The 20,113-nt window shown below is 59.6% G+C and overlaps 1 protein-coding gene across 14 annotated transcripts; it reads right to left on the reverse strand.

The window, feature by feature from the left end:
* Positions 1 to 536: 536 nt before the first annotated feature.
* Positions 537 to 19,155, reverse strand: ZFP3 (ZFP3 zinc finger protein). Of its 14 annotated transcripts, none has more exons than XR_010408503.1 (4): positions 19,038 to 19,107; positions 17,971 to 18,077; positions 7,503 to 7,592; positions 537 to 3,725 (listed from the first exon to the last, which is right to left on the reverse strand). XR_010408503.1 is itself a non-coding variant. In XM_045890028.3 (2 exons), the coding sequence occupies exon 2, from the start codon at positions 12,889 to 12,891 to the stop codon at positions 11,380 to 11,382; it is 1,512 nt and encodes a 503-aa protein (XP_045745984.1). In that variant the 5' UTR covers positions 12,892 to 12,899; positions 19,038 to 19,155; the 3' UTR covers positions 10,149 to 11,379. The 14 variants fall into 14 exon arrangements, 4 of the variants coding, with proteins under 4 accessions (XP_045745984.1, XP_045745985.1, XP_064438671.1 ...); XR_008507250.2 differs by lacking the exon at positions 19,038 to 19,107 and adding an exon at positions 18,442 to 18,582; XR_010408501.1 differs by lacking the exon at positions 17,971 to 18,077 and having other exon boundaries at positions 19,038 to 19,112.
* Between the last annotated feature and the right edge of the window lie 958 nt (positions 19,156 to 20,113).

Genomic DNA, 20,113 nt, shown 5'->3' on the forward strand with positions numbered 1-20,113 from the left:
AAACACTCAAGCAGGACTTGTTTGAACTGGCCAAAGTCCTTTGTTTCTCCCCGGAAGCCATTATTATACTGCAGATCTTTTATGTATATTCTCTTGTTTTCTTCATGCTCTCAACTACATAGCCTTTTAGCTTCTTCTTTTTTTCAATGTACTCTTTTTTTTAAAGATTTTATTTGCCACTGAGCAGGGAGCCCGATGCGGACTCGATCCCAGGACTTGATCCCAGGACCCCAGGATCATGAGCTGAGCTGAAGGCAGACACTTCACCGACTGAGCCACCCAGGCATCCCACCCTTTCAGCTTCCCGAAAACAAGGAACTATTTTTTTTGTATTTGCTCACCTTCAACCCAGGCCCAGATTTACATATATATTTTTGTTCAACAAATGAGTGTCCATGCTTATAACTGTCTAGTTGTATTATTGAAAACTATATTCATCACAAGAGCATAGTGTGTGTAATATTCTTGCTTTTCTTTCCCCTTTACACATAACCATAAACTATATATTGCAGGGGGAAAAAACAGGTTAAACTCTATTTTGCTTGGGAGAGGTATCCATTTATTTCAAATTAAACTTGATGGCCGGTTTCTAGTCAAATATTTTAATGGTTCCCATTTTAAAAATGTTGTTTTCCTAAAAAGTAGTACTTCATGTGACATCTGAATGTAATTCTTCTGTAGCACTTTCTTGTGATCGCCCACCCCTGAATCGCACATTTAGCTCCTACACACAATTTTCATAATTTACATTTTGCTAGGAGACCATCCACTTCGTGTAGGTTTTCAGATAGGATGTCATGGTCTCCCCATCTGCTGAGCGGGGCTCCTCCCTTCCTCCTCCGCTGGGCTCGGTTCCCCTTCCCCATCACTGGGCGGGGCTCCTCCCCCCTTCGCGCGCGCCGCTCCCCTTCCCCTCCCCCACCGCTGGACGTGGCGAGGTCCGGGTCCCCGCGGCAGGTGTCGTCCGGGCAGGTGTCTTTCGGGCAGTGCAGGGAGCGCGGGGCGGCGGAGGGGGCGGTGCTCCAGGGAGGAGAGTGAGGCTGGCGGGACGTCCAGCTGGGGAACCCCCGGGGGCCCCTCTCCTTCCCCGTTAGACCTTCCTGACGCTGGACCCTTCCCGGAGACCCCCGTCTTGCTCCTGGCGGCCCTGTATCCAGGGCGCTGCTGCAGATCCGGGGCCTTTGAATTATTCCCTCGATGGAATTAAAATGTTTCTTTTGCTGTGGCCACTACAGGAATTTGAGAAACGGTGGAGGGGTCCACCTGGTCGGAGGCTGCCTCTCCCGTGCGCTGGAATCCGTCACTGCAAACCTCACTGGAAACAGGCAGCTTACATCACACCGAGTGCGGCTCGCGTCTGGGCTCTGATACTGGAAGCTAGTGACTTCCTGTGGGCCCCGGGGACATTTTTTCTCCTGCTGTGTTTTGTTTTCTTTCTTAGCCTTTGTCTAGTATCGTGGAAAGCACCATACGTATCTGTCCACCAGACTGCAAGTCTCTCAAAGGCATGACTCTTAGTGGAACAGGATCCTAGAGACGGATGGAGGGATGGAGAAGAAGGGATTGCAGGGTTTGGCTCCTTGGCGAAGCTGAGTGTGTTCAGTGAGCGCGGAAAGCAGAATGCTTTTTCTTATGCTGCAGGGTGCCCCTGAAAGCCTGCCGCGGGTGTGGGCCTTCTCCGGAGCGAGTCCAGGCTAGGATGGCTGTACCACGGGCAGCAGCTAGAACTCTGGTCCACGGCGCACACAGGATCAAGGGACGATTATGGAGATGGCGCCAGAGCAAGAGACGTGGGAGTTCGAGACTGGGCTACAAGGGAACCACTCTCTGGGTCCAGAGATCTCCCGCCCGCGGTTCAGGCAGCTCTGCTCCCAGGAGACTCGGGGTCCCCTGGAGCCCCTGAGCCAACTGTGGGTGCTCTGCTGAGTGGCTGAGGCCCGAGAGGCACACGGAGGAGCAGATCCTGACCGTCCTGCCCGAGATGCACAGAAAGAGCCGTGGGAGGGGAAGGCACCTGGGGCATCCAGCTCCAGCCCAAGCGGACCCAGCCTTTGCCAGAGCATGGTGGGGAGCCGGACTTGGGAGGGAGAGGAGGAGGGAGTATAAAGGGCACATAGTAGGTGCTCAGAAGTTGGCTGTCATCACTCTGAAAGACTTAGGCTGCTTGGTCACCTCTACAGTGAGGACGGAGAATGATAAACTGCCTCACAGTGGGGCCCTAAAGATGAAATAAAGCTTCTATCACCTCTGGCTCCGAAGCCTCGCCACCCACCTCCCCAGCTTCAGGGAGCCCTCACACACCCCCAGGAAATCCTTCATTCCCGTCCTGCCTCCTTAGGCCCACTGCTCTCCACTCCTAGTTCATCACTCCCTGAGCTAGAGGCCAGCCTTCAGATCCTTTCTCTTTTGACTTCCCCAGGCCTCCCAAAACAGACTCTTTAAGCTATCAAGCCATTCTGGTGTGAGATACAGCCTACAGTTACCTTTATCTGCTGCCCGCGCCCCTGCTAGAAACGAGGATGTCAGCACTTAGCTCCTGCCCATCTCTTCCTTCCCTGCCTGAGTCATCCCCATACACATCCTCCCCTCCCTGCCTGGGGCAGAGCCTAGACCAGAGCCTCAGGAACCAAGGGAACGTCGCAGTGATGTGTTGCTCATCAAGAAGATTCCATTTCATAACTTGGTTGTGCATCACAACCCCCCCATCAAACGGAAGCATTTGACAGCTCTTAGCAACAAATGGGGGGAAACTAGAAATGGAGGTTGATCTTAGAGTCTATTCAGAAGTATGTTCTTAGCCCCCAGCATTCCTTGCCTTTATTCCAGAATTTTTCTTTTTTTTTTTTTTTGTCTCTTTTACTTCTGTTTACTAAATCTCTACTCATTTATCAACTGGGAGGAAGCTTGTGCTGGGGGCTCGCAGATGGGGGGGGCAGTGGATGAAGCAGGAGCCCCTCCCCATCCTACCTGCCCGCTGCCAACAGAGAAGGGCAGCCCCTTCCCTCCCACGGAGGCAGACTGGCTGCGTGGGATGGAGCACCCTGCCTCGTGGTCAGCAGAGAGGCGGGGAGGAAAGGGAGGTGTGTTCACAGGCCCGGCCACCAAGGTCTCCCTGCACGTCCCCTGGGCTGATGCAGGCTTCTGGCGTAGCTCCTCCCCTGCCCCGTCCCGCGGCCCCTGTTCTCTCACCCAGATGTTCCCCAGGGCGCCCCCCAACACTCCATCTAGAGGTCTGTTCCCCCAGGACTGCAACCTAAGAAAACCAGGCGTCAAATAAGCAGAGTAAAGAGATGTTGGCGGGGGCAGTGGGAGGCCCACACTGCGCTATCAGCCTGGGGATGGGGAGAGGGGGCAGACGGGAAGGACAGGACGGGGCAGGAGGAGAGAACGGAGGAATGCCCAGGAGCTCCTGGGCTGCAGCAGAGGGCCTGGGGCTGAGGGACTCCATCAGCCCGGGAGCCTCGTTTGCCTCCCCTGGGCACCTGCAAAGTAATGAAGCAGTTTTCCAGTCACGTCTAACCTTAAGAAATAGGCTTTATAGGGGCGCCTGGGGGCTCGGTCGGTGGAGCGGCCGACTCTTGATTTCGGCTGAGGTCGTGATCTCAGGGTCGTGAGATCGAGCCCCAGGTCGGGCTCCGTGCCCAGTGGGGAGTCCGCTGGAGATTCTCCTTCTCGCTCTGTCCCTCCCACCGCGTGCACGCTCTCTCTCTCTAAAGTAAACAAATCTTAAAAAAAGAAAAGAAAAGAAAAGAAACAGGATTGCTTTATATTGCCATGTTACGGATGAAGAGACGAAGAGGTTCACTAGTTTGTCCAAGGTCACGTGATGCATCCAAGGCAGAGCCAAGATCTGAACCTAAGTGTGACTTCCAACCCTGTGCCCACACAGCTCCTTGTTTGCTCAACAAAACTGCAAGGAGGAGGAGGAGGAAGCGGGGCTTTTCGCATTCCTGACTTGAAGTGTGGGGCAGGGGGAGCCAGACTCCGCAGACGGGTGGGGACTTGGTCCCTGAGACCTGCCCGCCAACGCTGCCTGGGGAGCAACACAGAATTAAGTTCCTTCTGTCCCGACTACAGAACAGAACAATGAGAAATGATGGCCTTTCTTTCAAACGTGAAAACTGCTCCCTCACCCACAAAATCGGCATAAACGAACGCCTTGTAGAGCAGACGAGCACATCTCTGTACACAGACAGGACTAACGCTTCTGGCCGTGAAGGAGTCACGAGGACTGATTTACCATCCCCCCCGTCCCAGCCAACTAAGAAGCCAGACAGAACAGTGGACAACAGGGGTGCCGGGCAGGGTGCCCCGAGGGAAGAGGGACAGGTGAGGTAAGAGCCAGGATGGGCCCGGCTGAAGGGACGGAGCTGAGCGTCGCAGAGGAGAGAGCCAGCTGACCCCGGGCCTCACACACACGTGCTGGCGCCATGTCCCCACCCGGAGCCAGGGACAGAACCCGTGGGAGGCACGGGCAGCGTTCCTGGAGCTCACACAGGTCTGGGAATGGCTGGAGTGGAGAACCCTTGCCATGGGCACGCACCCCGCAGAGCCACACAAGGGTCTTACTGCAGGGACCCGGGCCTCAAGGCTGCTCAGTCCCACCAACCAAGTGGGAAACGGAGCCTCAGGAGAACCAAACTGTTTCCAAGTACCTTACTGGCATCCCAGTTCAAAGCTCAAAAATATTGAAAGGAATTAAAAAAAAAAAAAAACAACAACATAAAATTTACAACGTCTAGGATGCTGCCAAAACTTCAAGGCAGGGCTGCCTGGGTGGCTCAGTCATTAAGCGTCTGCCTTCGGCCCAGGTCACGATCTCAGGGTCCTGGGATCGAGCCCCACATCGGGCTCCCTGCTCAGCGGGGAGTCTGCTTCTCCCTCTGCCTCTGCCCCTCCCCCCTGCTCGCGTTCTCTCTCTCAAATAAATAGATAAAAATCTTTTTTAAAAAAGACATAAACTGAATTCTAGAATTAAAATTACAATGTCTGAGATGAAAAATGGGGATAGAAACTACCAAAATACCTAAAAAAAAAGAAAAGAAAACAACAAAGATGAACAGGGCATCAGCGAGCCGTGGGACACCGTCAATCACTGGAGGATACGTGTGGTTAGAGTCCCAGGGGAAAGAGGAGGAAAGCGGAAAAACACTTGAAGCAATGGGCGCTGACGGTTTCTAAATCCGATGGAAAGTATCGACCCACGGGTGGAAGGAGTGTGGACAAACACCGGGTGTGTATGGAAGAAACATACAGCAACACACTATCAAAATCAGACCGGCTGAAAGCGGTCATGAGTACCCATAATCGGCTGTGCTGTGGAATTTCATCTCAGAAACGAGGACTAAAACTGGTAAGTGGAAGGAAGTGCTAGCTTACTGGGGAGTCTGAGGACTGAGCACCCTCACGGGGGAATGTGTGCGGGGAGAGCCTTCCGTGACCTCCGAACGCATCACCTTCGCCACTTCCCGGTAAACGCACTGGGGAGACTTGGCAAAGACCCGGTGTGAGAATGGGAGCCCACGTCCGCTCACAGGGCTGCTCGGCAGCTCACGTAGATGCAATAATGTGCGTTAACGACCGGTGCAGGGCGAAGGCGCGACCTGCACTCTCCTCGAGCTCAAGCGCCGGGGAGAAGGCACCCCTAACCTGGGGCAAATCAGAAGACGGACCACGGGTAAAGGAGAGAACGACACTGCATTACGGGGCGCCTACTACGTACCAGGTGACGGGCTCTTAGGTGCGTGGTTCTATATTCTCTATCTGCAGACGCTGTCCCCACTTCCCGGACGAGGACACGGGAACCCCAGGACAGACCGAGGTAATCCCGTCCACGCTGAATTCCGAAGAGGCCGCGGGCGCCTGGGGGTCAGCACAGACTGGCCGCCCTGGCTGTCGGTCCACTGTGAGGACTAACGGCTCCTTCTCCCTCAACTCATTTGCATTTCCTGCAGCGCCCGAGCCAACGTGGTGTGAACAAGAGGGAAGGAGCAGGGGTGGGAGCCCATCCCGAGCCCGGAGGACACACATGGTTCGTCTCGCGGTACAGACTAGGTAAGCACAAGCCGCCCAGGGCCAGTGTTGAGGGTAACCCTGAGCAGATGAGAGCACAAGCCCGTGAGGCCGAGGAAGGCGCACCACGAGAGCACCGAGTCCCAGCAGACACGTCGGCCGCCGGCTCCCATGCAGCAACAGCGTGTCCAGGAAGACGGAAGTAATGGGTGAAAACAGGAAGGAACGCGATAAAGCGGCAAAGGCTGTGATGACAGAGAGACTCTGAGGGCGGCCCGGGTGAGATCTGCTCTGTTCTCTCTCCCGGTGATGAAAGTGGCAGGTGTCCGGGCTCCCGGGGCCGCTCGTACTCGCGTAAATGCGTCATGGGTCAGCTGCTGCAGCCACAGGAAGCCTCCTCCCTGTCCCCCGTCACATGAAGGGACGCCACAGGGGACAAAACCCTCACGCCACCAGCACCCTTTGGGGGGACAGAGGGTCTGCACAGAGAGATGAAGGGCAGCAAGGTATCACGACGCTCCCCTCACCTCCTGGGGCTCACCCTCTGTGGCCTCGTTTGTGGGGACCACTCATTTCTTCACTTCGGGGTGGCAGCCCTGGCCTGATACCCTTCGTTCTGCAGCCCATCGGCCAGGGCAAGACCCAGAGCTGCCACAGAGGGCGTGTGTGGTCCACTGACCCCAGGGAGGGGGAGGAGAGAAAAGGCTTTAGGTCAGAACAAGGGTCCTGCAGTCGGTCCAGCCCCGGATGGCCGCGCACGGTGGACGCCCCGTGATGCGGAAGGTGTCAAGACCAGAGGTTCCTCCACACTGGTATTCAGAGGGCCTCCCCGGTGCGACGTGTCTAGGGCCTCCCCCCGTGTGACCGTCTCCCACGCGCAGCACCTCCAAGCTCCACTCAAGACCTCCCAGGTCTTCCTCACACCCACTGCAGCCCGGGGACTCCCGACTTGGGACTGGAGTGTGGATTATAGGCCCCCTTCCTGTGCCCCCCCAGTCCAGTTTGAAGAGCGCCCCACAAGCAGCAGATCAAGGGTGCAGACGCACTCTGCTCCCTCCTTGGTGATCTCTGGGGTCGTATGCCCAGGAGCCGGCCCAGACCTTACCCATCTGACGCATAACCAACCTCCCTCTATGCGGAAGGCCCCACACGGTCAATCCCCATGCCGGCCCTCACACGTCCACACCAGCCTTCCCGCCCACAGCCTCGGACCACAGGGCCTTCTTCCTAAAGCCAGCCCTGCCTTCCCCACCTGAGTCTATCCGTTCCCACCGCACGCGAGACGAAATCCAAGTTCGTTATTAAACACTGTGTGAAGGGGCCTGGATGGCAGCCGGGAACATCTGTGGGGCTGCTGAATGAAGCCCACCCCAGGATGCGGAAAACGGACAGCCGAGCCTCCGGGTGGGAGTTGGCTGTGTGCCCAGCACCCCGACCCCACTGCTCCCCGGGACCCCACGGGCCGGGGCTGCACTCAGTGGGGCTCCTACCTCATGGTCCCAGAGGAAAGGTGGCAGCCGGGCACAGAAGGTGGCTCTGGAGACGTGCCGGGTGCTGGGGGCGAGTCTGGTCCACACGGCCTGCAAAGCGTGTTACAAACAAGGACACATGAGCGTTCTGTCCACACCACAGGGGAGGCTGGAGACGAGGGTGCGGGGGGGGCCTGAGGCTCGTGGAGGGGCTTCACCTGCCCGCCGGCCGCCCTCAGCCCTCCTCCCCTCTCAGAGCTCCGGGCGCCTTTTGGGGGCACCGCCCGCCACTGGACTGCTCAAGTCCCCAGTAGTCTCCTAGCGCTTAGACCCACCCCCTCTGTTCGGGGGGCCCCCAGGGTCGGTACACAGGTGCTAACAGGTTTGGGGGCACTCAGCAAGTGCTGGGCGACTGGGGCTCCGGCTCCCTCCACCGTCAGGGGCGCCCCGAGGCAGGTCCTTTGGACAGTTTCATCCCCAAAGCTGAGGCCCCGGATGAGGGAGTAGTGATTGCGGCTTTCTGGGTTAATGTTTTTCAAAGGTCAAAGTTGGCTTTCAGGGGCAAGGTAAAGGACTACAGAGGTCCAAGGATGGGTTTCAGGTGGCCCGTGAGTCCCCTGGGGTCCCGTGCACGTTCTTCTAGGCAGAGCCTTCCAGAGTCTCAAGACCCCTGACCTCACAAGCTCAGGGACCCGCCTTAGATCAGGAGTCACCTAGAAGAACATGTAACGAGTCTGACAGTAATAACAACTGCAAACGCTGGCCCTGAAATCTCAGTAGTAAGGCTTTTAAAAAAAAAGTTGGACCATCCAGATGATCCGGAACATTACCTTGTTAATCATGAAAAACATGGATGTGTGTATAGAGATCATTTATGACCAATGAACGGAATCGGTAACACGGGCCCCGTTGTGAACGATAAAGGATCTCACCAAGCCAAGCAGAGGGTGGAGGACAGAGTGAAGTTTCTGCAAAAGCAGGAGCACAGAGCAGGTGGCTGTGGCCCTGGGGGGAGGGTGCCCCTCAGGGACGGGGATGACACTGGCCTAGGAGGGTCACATGAAGACACCGTGGAACAACGTATTTGGCGTCAAGTGAGTAAAACTGTAAGGACACACAATTTACCAAACGTGTCAGGACACCAGTAAAACGGAAAGGATGAGAATGTATACCAACGGAGCTAAAAATCCTCAAGGGTTATTTCTGGGCATTTAGGGAGGTCTTTGAGATTGTGAGGCCTGGTTTTCAAAGCTCCAACCCTAAGAAAATTCGGGCTTCTGGGATGCCTGGGTGGCTCAGTCGGTTAAGCGGCTGCCTTCGGCCCGGTTCATGATCCCAGGGTCCTGGGATCAAGTCCCACATCAGGCTCCTTGCTCAACAGGGAGCCTGCTTCTCCCTCTCTCTCCCTCTGCTTGTGCTCTGTCAAATAAATAAAATCTTAAAAAAAAAAAAAAAGAAAATTCATGCTTCTTTTCCTCGATGGACTCCTACTGGCATGAACGTATGGCTACCACTCACAATAACGGGGCAGATTTCGAGTCCCAAGTCGGCGGAGAGGACGGGAGGCCGACAGAAGGGAAGGTCCGAGTCTCCCTGAGATGAGTGGGTGCGAGGCGGACGTGGGCAGGGAGCGAAGTTACGGGCTGTGCGCATAGCGTGGGCATCAAGGTGGAGAGACTCGTTCACCAGAATTCCTCCTGGGAAACACGGACTCTTCTTGGGCCGAGAGGAGACCTCCCCTCTTTACGCATATGCTCAAGTACAACAACCGAAGTGGGTCACTGTTGCCTTCCCGTGTTCCAGGGAGTGGGCTGCTGAGGGAGGGCCTTTTCTCCTTCCGTGCAGTGGCCACAGCCCGGGTGGGGCCGGTGGGGAGGGGCTGGGCCTTGCTGAGGTGGCTGAACCTGAGGTGGGGGGAGCAGGGAGAGAGAGCTAAACCAGCCGTGGTTTGGCCAACAAGGGACGTGGGAGGACGTACAATGTGCACGCCCTTCTCCCCTGGGAGAAGCACCTGGGCGCGTCTGTGGGAGCGGACTCTTGGGCGTGAGCTTAAACAGGGGCCGAGTCTCTGTCGGGGCCAGGGGTGAGTGTGGACATCAAACACGTGAACACAGGACCAGGGGTTGGAGGGATGGGTGCTATCCAGGCTTCACAGGACAGAGACACGGTCGGGAGCATTTTTCGGCTTGAACCTGAGCAGCGAGTAAGAGAGCACGCTGCACCTGTCATCCCCGTAAGGACGGGGGAAGTTGGAGAATCCCTCCTGCTCGGGGCCTGACCGCCAGACACCAGAGGAGGGACGGAGGGTGGGGGGCTGTGCGGCGTGCTGTTCGCTTGTACGGCCTTTTCTCAAGGAAGGGTCTGAGCTGGGGGAGCACACTGGGGCTCAGAGTAAACCCACATAATGGGTTTTGGCTGTGAGTGGTGGTTTCCAAGGACACGATTTAAATCCATGACATTCAGATCCACGTAGTAAAAACACCAACGTGCACAGGGTTTCACACACGGCAGCCGCGAGCCCGCCTGTCCACGGCACAGCACGGGGCCCGGGAGCTCAGACAAGCCCCCGAACGTCCCCCCCGCTCCTGGTCTTCGACATCGGCGCAGGGACACCCACACCCACCCGGTCGGCCGATGCACAACTCTGTGAATTAAAGATCATTCAACGAACACGGAGAACAGGTGGATTTTATGGTACGCACGTGGTCCCCACTCCAGCCGCTTACAGGGGCCCACATCAGAGACACGGTGAAAATAAGCACGGAGAGGGTCTGGTGCTGGGCCTGGTACAGCAAACACTCAGGAACACTAGGGGTCAGTAATCGCGTCGCAAAGAAGAGATTAAACAACAGAGCACCGAGCACATGTCACGTTAGATCTAAGAAGTCCACAACCGCGGGGCTGGTCGGACCCTGGAGCTCACGGAGTTCAACCCCCTCCTCTCAGGGCCGCGCGCGAGGAGCAGCGCCAGCCTGCTGGGGCCGGGCGCCTACTGGTGCCCCAGACACGCGGACAGGTGGACGCCCAAGGAGAACACACAGCGCTCGGGGGAGGAGGCGAGGGGGCTGCTGGGCTGTGGGCGAGCGACAGCAGGTACCACAGCAGAGGGCTCCGGGCTGCGGGGCGAGGCCCAGCGAGGGCCCAGGCACCTGCTGGTGGTGAGGCCGCACAGTCCCTCTGCTACCTGCTGACGCACGACCCAGCAGGGCGGCCGTCCATCTGTCCGTCCGCGCAGCACCCCCGCGGGGCACAGCTGCCCACGGGCTGCTCTCTGCAAGCCCCCCGCCTGGCCCACCTGCCCCTTGGGACGCTCAGGGCCTCGCTCGCCATCCTGGAAGCAGCCTGTCGTCTCCTCTGTCCTGCACCCTCTGCGGGGGGACGAGGAGGTCTCGCGGGAGGGGGTCCCCAAGCTTCCCGGCTTCAGCAATCGTCTAAGGAACCTCGGTAGCACGTCTGCAAGATGTCGAAGCTAAGAGAAGCTCGATCAAGGGTCCTGGTGCGACACCGTGGCCGGGAAGACGGAGTGTGTCCTCTGCCACGACCTCCTAACCTTCCACGAGTCAGCGCGGTCACCCTTGGGAGGTGGCGGGCCACGTGTCTCCACGGTTCCCGAGAACTAACGATCTGGGCTACGTGGCTGGTAGAGACCCCGGAAGTGAGGGGGTCCGCTCGGGGAGCGCGGAGGGAGTGCGAAAGGTGACAGAGGAAACACGAAGGCCTGAAACAGCTTTCACGATTTAACTCGGGACCCCAAAACTTCTCCGTGAACCGTTCACAAAAGCACCTCCTCGTTTTTGGCCGCTGCGCTGGAAGTCGGCGGGAGGAGGACGTGTGTCCCCTCGTGGGGCCCTCAGGCCTGGGCGCAGCTGGTCAGGCTGGGGCGCGTCGTCCAGGGCGATCACTCCGCGCAGTGGACGCTCTGGTGCCGGAGGAGGTGGGAGCTCCTGCTGAAGGTCTTCCGGCACTCCTGGCACTCGTAGGGCTTCTCGCCTGTGTGCGTCCTCTGGTGGAGGACAAGCTGGGAATGCTGGCCGAAGGCTTTCTCGCACTCAGTGCACTCATACGGCTTCTCCCCGACGTGAATCTTCTGATGGAGGAGCAGCTCCGAGCTGTCCCAGAAGGTTCTTGCACAGTCGCCGCACTGGTGAGGCTTCTCCCCCGTGTGGATCCTCTGGTGGACCGTGAGGTGGGAGGTCCGCCTGAAGGCCTTCCCACACTCAAAGCACTCGTAGGGCTTCTCGCCGGTGTGGATCCTCTCGTGCCTCAGAAGCTCCGAGTTCCCCCGGAAGGCCTTCCCACACTCCTTGCACACGTAGGGCTTCTCGCCGGTGTGGATCCGAATGTGCCTGATGATCTCCGAGTTCTGGCCGAACGTCTTCCCACACTCGTTGCACTCGTAGGGCTTGTCCCCCGTGTGGATTCTCTGGTGGCGGATCAGCTCCGAGCTCTGGCCGAAGCCCTTCCCGCACTCGTTACACAGGTAGGGCTTCTCTCCGGTGTGGATTTTCTGGTGCCGGATGAGGCCCGAGCTGTGCTTGAAGGCTTTGCCGCACTCGAGGCATTCGTGGTACCGCTCCTCCGTGTGGATGCGCTGATGCTGGATGAGCTGAGAGCTCACCCGGAAGGTCTTCCCGCACTCGTTGCACTCATACGGCTTCTCCCCGGTATGGATCCTCTGGTGCAGAATGAGCGCCGAGTTCTGGCTGAAGGCCTTGCCACACTCCTCACACTTGTATGGCCGCTCCCCGGTGTGGATCCTGTGATGGTGGATGAGGTGTGAGCTCTGGATGAAGGCCTTGCCGCACTCGCGGCAGGCGAAGGGCTTCTCCCCGGCGTGGATCCTCAGGTGCCTCCGCAGGCTGGAGTTGGTCCCAAACGTCTTCCCGCACTCTTTGCACTCGAAGGGCTTCTCTCCGCTGTGGACCCGCAGATGCTGGATGAGGTGCGAGTTCTGATTAAAGGCCTTCCCGCACTCTGTGCACGTATGAGGCTTTTCTCCCACAGGACTTCTCCGGGCCTTGTGAGACTCTGAGTTCTCCACAGGGTTGTGGCGGGAGGCGGCGCAGGCGCGGACGGGCGCAGCTGGGGACTCGGCCGGAGACGTGAGCGGGTGCGGGCCGGGGCTGCAGACGCACTCGCTCTCGTCGCTGTCCCCAAACTTCTCGCCCGACGGTGACCTCTTACAGGCGATCAGCCCCGACGCCAGGCCTCTCCCCCGAGGAGACGCCTGCTGCGCGCGCTCATCCGAGGACGCTCTCGAGTGCCTCTCCACCGCGTCTTCTGCCTGGGCGCCTCCAAACTCCCGGCCCTGGCAAACCGCCTTGGGAAGTTTCTGTGACGCTGCCACGCGTGGCTCGGCTTCCTCTGAAACTTCTTCCTTGGGGATTGCCTCCGCGTGCTCAGTCCCCATCTCACAATCTGAAATGAGAGAGGGCAGGCGCGTGAAGTGGCTGCAGCGCACGTGACCGACGCGAAAGCTAGGGCGGCTGGAGCGGCCCTGGGGTCTGGTGAGAGGACGGGACGCTGCCCAAGAAAGGGGCCTGGGGCACGGTGGGCACACCAAACGGAGAGCGGCCCCTGACAGAAGCGCGACACGAATCTTCAGAGGGAGAGATTTCAGGAGAGAGACGCTCACGAAAGCTCCGTAATTCTAGCGGTGAGCTGGCGGGGGACCTGGGCTTGGCAAGGAGAGTGGGAACACAGGGTCCACCACGGAAAGGCTGGGAGAAGCAGCAAAGACGGCACACTGATCGCAAGAGAGAGGGACCCTCCCTGGTGCAGGCCTGCGGCGCTCACCAGGATACAGGTCGGGGCCGTATCCACAGGGCTGACCGTCCAGAGGGTCCCACGGCTGGGCCAGAACGAGACCCACAAGAGAAGTCAGTCCTCTTGACTCCCTTCCATCTGGACGAAGTTGTTCTAGCTTCATTTCCTCCAGGTGGCCTGCGAGCCGTATCCACGCCTGCGCTTCCCTCCCCCACGGATGCAAACGCCGCCCGCACCACGGTGATGCTTTGAGTCGGGCTCAGCCTCTAGACTCCCTTCGGTTCCACGGCCCCGTTCCTGCCCTGGGACCACAGCTTCGGCCCACCGTGGCTTTCCTCAGATCTTTACTATGTGAGAGGAAGCTCTTGCTCTGTCTTTTTCAAATACTTCCTGTCGATGCTCGTATTTCTCCAAGTAAGTTTATCATTTTGTAAAATGTCCGAACGTATCCTGATGCTGTTACATCCGTGACATCTCTGTATGTCTTTCCTCTTAGTGAGCTTTCTATTTTCTAAGCAGCTATTGTTTTTATATGTAGCTATGTTAACTATTTTTACAGACTGATTTTATAAACGGTCTCTTTATAGAATTTTCTTAATACTTTCCTTAGATCTTAAAGCCTATACTTTTTTAAACTCCTAAAAGGCTGTGGCAGAAGTTTTAGTTGTTACCCGATATCCATCCTTCCACACCTCATCAGCAACAGAATAATGAATTTATTTACTGTAGCAAGGAACCTGGCTAAAGGGCGCCTGGGTGGCTCAGCCGTTAAGCGTCTGCCTTCGGCTCAGGTCATGATCCCAGGGTCCTGGGATCGAGCCCGCATCGGGCTCCCTCCTCCGTGGGAAGCCTGCTTCTCCCTCTCCTACTCCCCCTGCTTGTGTTCCTGCTCTAGCTATCTCTCTCTCTGTCAAATAAATAAATAAAATCTTAAAAAAAAAAAAAAAAAGGAACCTGGCTAAAGAAGTACATTCCTCAGCTTTCTCTGCAGCTGGGTTTGGCCACATGACCAAACTCTGGCCAGTGAGACAGAAAAATGCAGACGAAGTGTGTGGGATGTCTGGGAAGTCTCCGGAGGGCGAGGGAATGCCTTCACTCTTTTCCATGCTGGGCCTGGGGCGACGGACCGTGAGCACAGCAGCGTCCCCTGCAGACCCCAGGATGGGGCCAGAGCTGGAAGGAACCTGGGTCCCTGGCGACTCCATGGAGCTGCCATCCCAGCCCTGGAAGGCCTGCCTCTGGACTTTTTTTTAAAGATTTTATTTATTTATTTGAGAAAGAGACACGAGTGGGTTGGGGGGGTGCAGAGGGAGAAGCAGACTCCCTGCTGAGCAGGGAGCCCAATGCGGGGAATGCGGGGCTCAATCCCAGGACGCTGAGATCATGACCTGAGCCGAAGGCAGACGCTCAACCGACTGAACCACCCAGGTGCCCCTGGACTTTTTCATCTAAAAGAGAAATACGCCTTTGCCTTGCTTAAGCCATTGTGGTTTTCTGTCTTGTTTTTAGGAAGCCAAACTTAGTCCTAACTGGCACGGTGGCCCTGGGGATTTAGCTATCCCCGTCACAGAAGCAGGGCCGATGCTAGGAGAAGGAGCCTGGCCTCTGTCCAGGGCACTGCAGCCAATCTGAGGAATACGATCCTCGTCCGGTAGCAGTGATCGTTGTGTCAGGTGACCCTCAGGGCGGAAACGGGCAGCGATGGGCCTTTACGGTTTCTGAGCCAAGGAGTGCCACAGTGCGTGGCCAGATGAGCGTTTCTGTGGCCACTTTGCAGGCCGGGACACACCAGGGCAAGGGGCGTGAGCTCTGACCAGGGCAACAACAGTAGAGGGAATGAAGAGGCAACAGCTGCAGAAACAGTTCAGGGGTCAAACCCTGTGAGCCTTGGCTAGAGCTGCTGGGACCGGACCCGGGGAGAGGAGGAGGGCGGGGTCACGGACAGCGCGCGGATCTCCCCGTATGCAATCAGATGAGCAGGGGGGCCAGAGGCCGGGGGTACGGGAGCAGCAGCTCGGTCAGGACGCGAGAGGACCGTCAACTGTGTCTTGTACAAGACAAGTTTCCAGGCATCCATCCAGAGTATCAAGGAATCAGGTAAAATGTCACAGTCTGAAGCTTACGCCGACCAGGACCAGAGACACAGCCTGCACAGGACACAGCGCAGGTGGTAGGAGGACCGTGGGAGAGCTGCCGGACACGGGGCCAGACACCCAGAAAGCCAAGGCTGACGCGTAAGCTCTGCCGCTATCTTGAGGCCTTCCCTCCAGATCTTCCTGCCTTTCTCCGCCCCGCTCTCTGCCCCAGGAGGCTACGCTCCGCGGCAGACACCCACAGGCCCCCGGCCTCTGGCTCCGGCCATGGGGAGCCCCAGTGGGGGACCAGGAGGAGGGGGAGTCAGGCCGGGGTATTTGCTCCCTTGGTTCCTTCCTCCCTTGGTGAGGCTGCCTGGGCTGGCGGTGTCCCTCCACTTAAGGCCGATACTCCTCTCGGGGCGTCTGTCCGAGCCAGTGGTCTCACGCCTCGGGTCTCCTCAGGCCCGGGCTCAACACCCCGCCCACACCTGGATCGTCGGTAATTAGCCTCTTTGCAAGGAAACCTCCCTCGATGATCCTAATTTGAGCAGGCAGCTTCCTGTCTGGACCCTAATGAGAGGGGTGGGAGGAGGAAGGGAAGCCTACCGACAAGAGAAGGGATGGTCAGTGACCGAGTCACCGGGGCCACGGCACCCAGAATGACCCAGGGCCCCTGGAAAATGCCTACGGGGACAGTCGGGGTCACAGGGGGCCTGTGAGAAGTGGAACGGAAGTGGAGCCAGGTGGTGGCAGACGGATGAACAAATCTGCTGCTTCCAAAGAGTCTGGATGAAAGGTCTAAGGATCTTCCCTGACGGGAGCGCCCGCGACATGTTCGTATTAGAAGGCACGGCACTGGCGGCAGAGGAGAGACAGGTTTGGAGGGAAGGAGAGACGCAATCAGTGAGGAAATGAAGACGCTCGTGGGCAGGAGGGCCTGGGGCCGCGTGCGCAGGTAAGGGGAGAGTGGTGATGTCGGGTGACCTCCACAGGACGGAGGTCACCAGCACTACCCACCCCCAGACACCTGGAAGGAGACTGATCTCCTCACAGGATCCCTGAGTCCCGGAATCTCTGGTGCTCCCCTAAAAAAACCTGCAATCTTCAACTCCCCCCCAGCCTGGGCTCTGACCATCCCATGGAATAAGGGTAGGCCCCCAAAAGCTGGATTTCTCCTTTTCATTGAAATTTTCGCAAATTACAAAGGAGTAAGGATCCACAGCGGGGGATTCAGCTACGCTCTTCATTTGTGGTGCCATCGGAACTGGGAAGTGCAGCCTTAAATAAATGTCTTGCTAACGTTCTTCCACACACCAGTCCCACAGCTGCTACTTTTCGCTCCCTGTCTACTCCCCACCCCCTCCAGTCCCCATCGCACCCGCATCTCTCCTACAGCTTGCCCACCGTCGGGTGCCTCACCAAGTCAGAATTCACAGAACCGCACGGAAACGCACTTGTCCACGGCACAACAGGGCAAGCGTATCTGCCCCCAACTTCAACACCTGGTTCAAAATTCAAATCCAGAAAGTCTCCCCCAACGAAACGTGACCTCCTCTGACCCTTCTTCCACTTGCCTTCTGCCAGTGACACGACATGAATGTCATTTGTGGAATAATATTGCTGTGTTCCTTTCTGGCAGCTCCTCACGTGCCAGCCAGAGCGGACACCCACTGGGCTGACTTTCCCAGAGGCGCAGGCTCACGTCAGACCTCACGCTCACGGGGAAACACTCCACTCCTCACAGCCTGGATATGGCGGTGGAAGAATGAAGGCGTGAGGGACTTGAGGATGTCAGCCAGGACGCAGTGGAGATGGGAGAGCAGGACAGGAGGCAAATGGAGTGGGGACGGGAGGGAAGCGTGGGGCGCGACCAGATGGAGGTTACAGAGAGGGCGGGGGTGTGGTGAGCACACGGAATCTCGGGGCAGGGATCCCGGAACGTGGCCCCAAGGTTTCATTTTGAAATGCCAAAATTCGTAATACACTCAAAATATCCTTCGCAACTATTCAAATTTATGATGAAACATTTTGGAAGTCGACTGACGCGTAGGTATGGGGATACAAAGCTTCTCAGACCATTTTACGGAGCATTTGAGCAAAGAAGTGGGCAGGGGCCTTGCAGGCTCTGCAGGAGATCTGAGCTCCCCTAAGAGCCCCGGGAGCGAGCCCCAGCTGAGCTAACCCAGACAGCAAGACCACCTCCCTTGCAAGTGACTGTTGAGAACAGCAGGGACTGGTCCAGGAATGGACACACGCCTTCATCTGGGTCAGTGATACTCTGAGCAAGTTCTCTGGGAGCCTCCGGGAATGGTTCCTACCGTCCTGACAGAAGCAGCGGAACAGACTTCTATATGGCGTTGCCGTTTCTCCACCAGCTCGTGGACAACATCAGGGAGAGCTAATAGAAATCGAGGGACCGTGGGGCCACAAGACTCAGTCCCGAAACACTTTCCTGCCTGACTTCCAATGATGAGAGCTTACACACTTGCACGTTTTTAAGCCAGCTTGAGCTGTATTATGTTACTTCGAGACACAAAAGCATCTTAACGGATATCCTTTTCCGTAACTTGTGAAAGGCCAGATCCTACCAAATATTCCGTATCCCGTAGGAGTACAAGGATCTCCTTCTCCCCAGGGTGTTCACTCACACGCAGGGAGGAGGCTCTCTCCCGGTGCTCTGAGCCGCACTTCACTCCCCTCTGCTTCTGTCCTCCAGGTATCATCATGCGGCTTCCTGCTCACGGTCCTCAAACGCCTACAGAATACAAACTCCTCAAGGTGGCTCACGCGCCCTCCCGGCCAGGCCCCTGCGCATCTCCTGGCCCCCGCTCTCCACTGAGCGCTGGAAGCTGCAGTCACGCCCAGGGAGAGTCCCGCGGTCCAAACTCTGGCCCCTCTTCCAGCGTCTTGGCCTTCGGACTACCGCCGCCCAGTCCGTGCGCTTCGCAAGCATCCAGGGGACCGCGCTCGGGCGCACAGTCCTCTGCTCTTCCTTCCCTGCCCCCGAGGCCCCTCATCCCCCGGCAGGCGCCCCAGGGTACCGTCCGTGCACCCGGTACTCCCCCCACCCCCACCCCCGGGGCCTAGCACATTGCGGGCCCCCGATAAACAGCGCTTACGTGAATCCGTCCCAATGCTCTCTCTACACCACGAGTCTACGGCACCCCTGAGGACCAGCCGGATACCCCATTTGTCTTCGGACCCGAGGAGCCGCGACCGGCGCCCGGCACGCCGCGGAGGGACCGCGGAGCCGGGCCGATCCTCCTACGCCCGCGAACACGCGGATGCCGAGCTCCAGCCCCGAACCGGGCCGCTCACAGCCCCTCCCCGAGAGCTCATTTCCAGCGCCGGCTCCGGTCCTGCCCGCCGTTCGCCCCGCCGGGACGGCTCCATTACCGCCGCGCCCAGGGCGCGCTCCCGTCCGCAACCCGCGCCCCCCGCGGCCAGTGCCCGGGGCGCCGGGCCGGGGCGGGCCGGCGACCCCGCCCGCCACCGTCCCCGCCGCCCGCCGGGCCGGGGCGTCGGGAGGCCAGGGGCGCGCCCCGCGCGGGGCCGGCCCTCCGGGGCAGGTGGGGGGCCGGAGGCGGGGCCGGGGGCGCGGGAAGCCCAAGGTCACACGGCCGCTCGGCGCGTCCGCCGGCCCGCGGGCCGCAGCCTCGGAGCCCGGCCCCCGCCCCGCCGCGCCGCGCCGCGCCGCGCCGGGGGGACGTCTCACCGCGGCCGCCCGCTCCGCGCCCGCGCCGCGCTCCCCGCCGCCGCGCTCTCGGCCTCCCGGGCGGCGGCGGCCGCCGCTTCCACTTCCGGCGCGCTCGGCCAATCAGCGCGCGCCGCCCCGGCGGGGGAACAGGTGGGTTCGCCCGCGCCCCCTCGCCGCTCCGACCCGCCCCCGCCCCCGCCCCCGCCCGCGCCCCCGCCGCGCCCCTCCCGCGCGGCCCGCGCCCCCCGGAGACGCCGCCCGCCGCCCGGCGGCGCCCGCGGCCCCCGCCGAGTCACCGACGAGCGGGTCCTCCGGCCGGCCTAGAGCGGCCCCGGGGACGCACTTCCGCCGCGCGGGCGGCCGCTCTGCGCGCCGCTGTCGCTGCCCCGCGTGCACCTGCGCCCGAGCGGGCGGCGCCGCCTGGCCTCGGCGCCCGCTCCCCGCGGCCCTCGGCGCGCCAGCCCCCTCCCCGGAGCGCCTGCGGCCTGGGAGCGGGCGCGGAGGCCCGGAGGGGGCTTGCTGGCGGGAGCGCCCCGGGGGACAGTGCGGGGCGGCGGCCCCGGCGGCGTGTGGCCCCCTGCGCGAGCGCGGCCCGGCCCGCCCCGGCCCTGGGCCCCTGCCCGGTGGCGCGGTGCCGTGCTCTGGCCCGCTCGCTCTTCAGGTCTCAGTGCCCAGGCCACGTCGCAGGGGGCTCCGTCCCGCCCAGCGTAGCCCAGCCGGCAGCACTCCTCCCACATGCCGGTTCTCGGGAGGGGCTGTGAGCGGCCCGGTTCGGGGCTGGAGCTCGGCATCCGCGTGTTCGCGGGGGTACGAGGATCGGCCCGGCCGGGGCCGCCTGTCCGCGCAGCTGCGGCCCGGCCCCGGGGCCCTCGGGAGGGGCGACTGCCCTCGGGGGAGGCTGCTGCGTTTGTACCCAGAACGCACCCTGGCAGAAAGGCGAGCCCTCTCTCGAGTTGCTCCTGGGAATTAGGCCCAAGACTCGAGGGTCCCGCGCTTCGGCCACCCACACCAGTCCCCGTAACCCCTTTGCCCTCCCATCTGCAGCTGCCCCAGAAGTGTGTGACCCCTGGACCGGCCGGAACGTCCAAGGTCTT

Source organism: Mirounga angustirostris, unplaced genomic scaffold (assembly GCF_029215605.1).
Source record: "Mirounga angustirostris isolate CCGP_5_RB_7025 unplaced genomic scaffold, mMirAng1.0.hap1 SCAF_17, whole genome shotgun sequence".
Classification (NCBI taxonomy): Eukaryota; Metazoa; Chordata; class Mammalia; order Carnivora; family Phocidae; genus Mirounga; species Mirounga angustirostris.

Excerpts from the sequence above, each read along its gene's own strand:
- ZFP3 (XM_045890027.3), bottom strand. The coding sequence starts at position 13,410 with ATGAAGCTAGAACAACTTCGTCCAGATGGAAGGGAGTCAAGAGGACTG. Across the intron at positions 12,900-13,277 it reads CGGCCCCGACCTGTATCCTG|ATTGTGAGATGGGGACTGAG; the intron begins GTGAGCGCCGCA and ends CTCTCATTTCAG.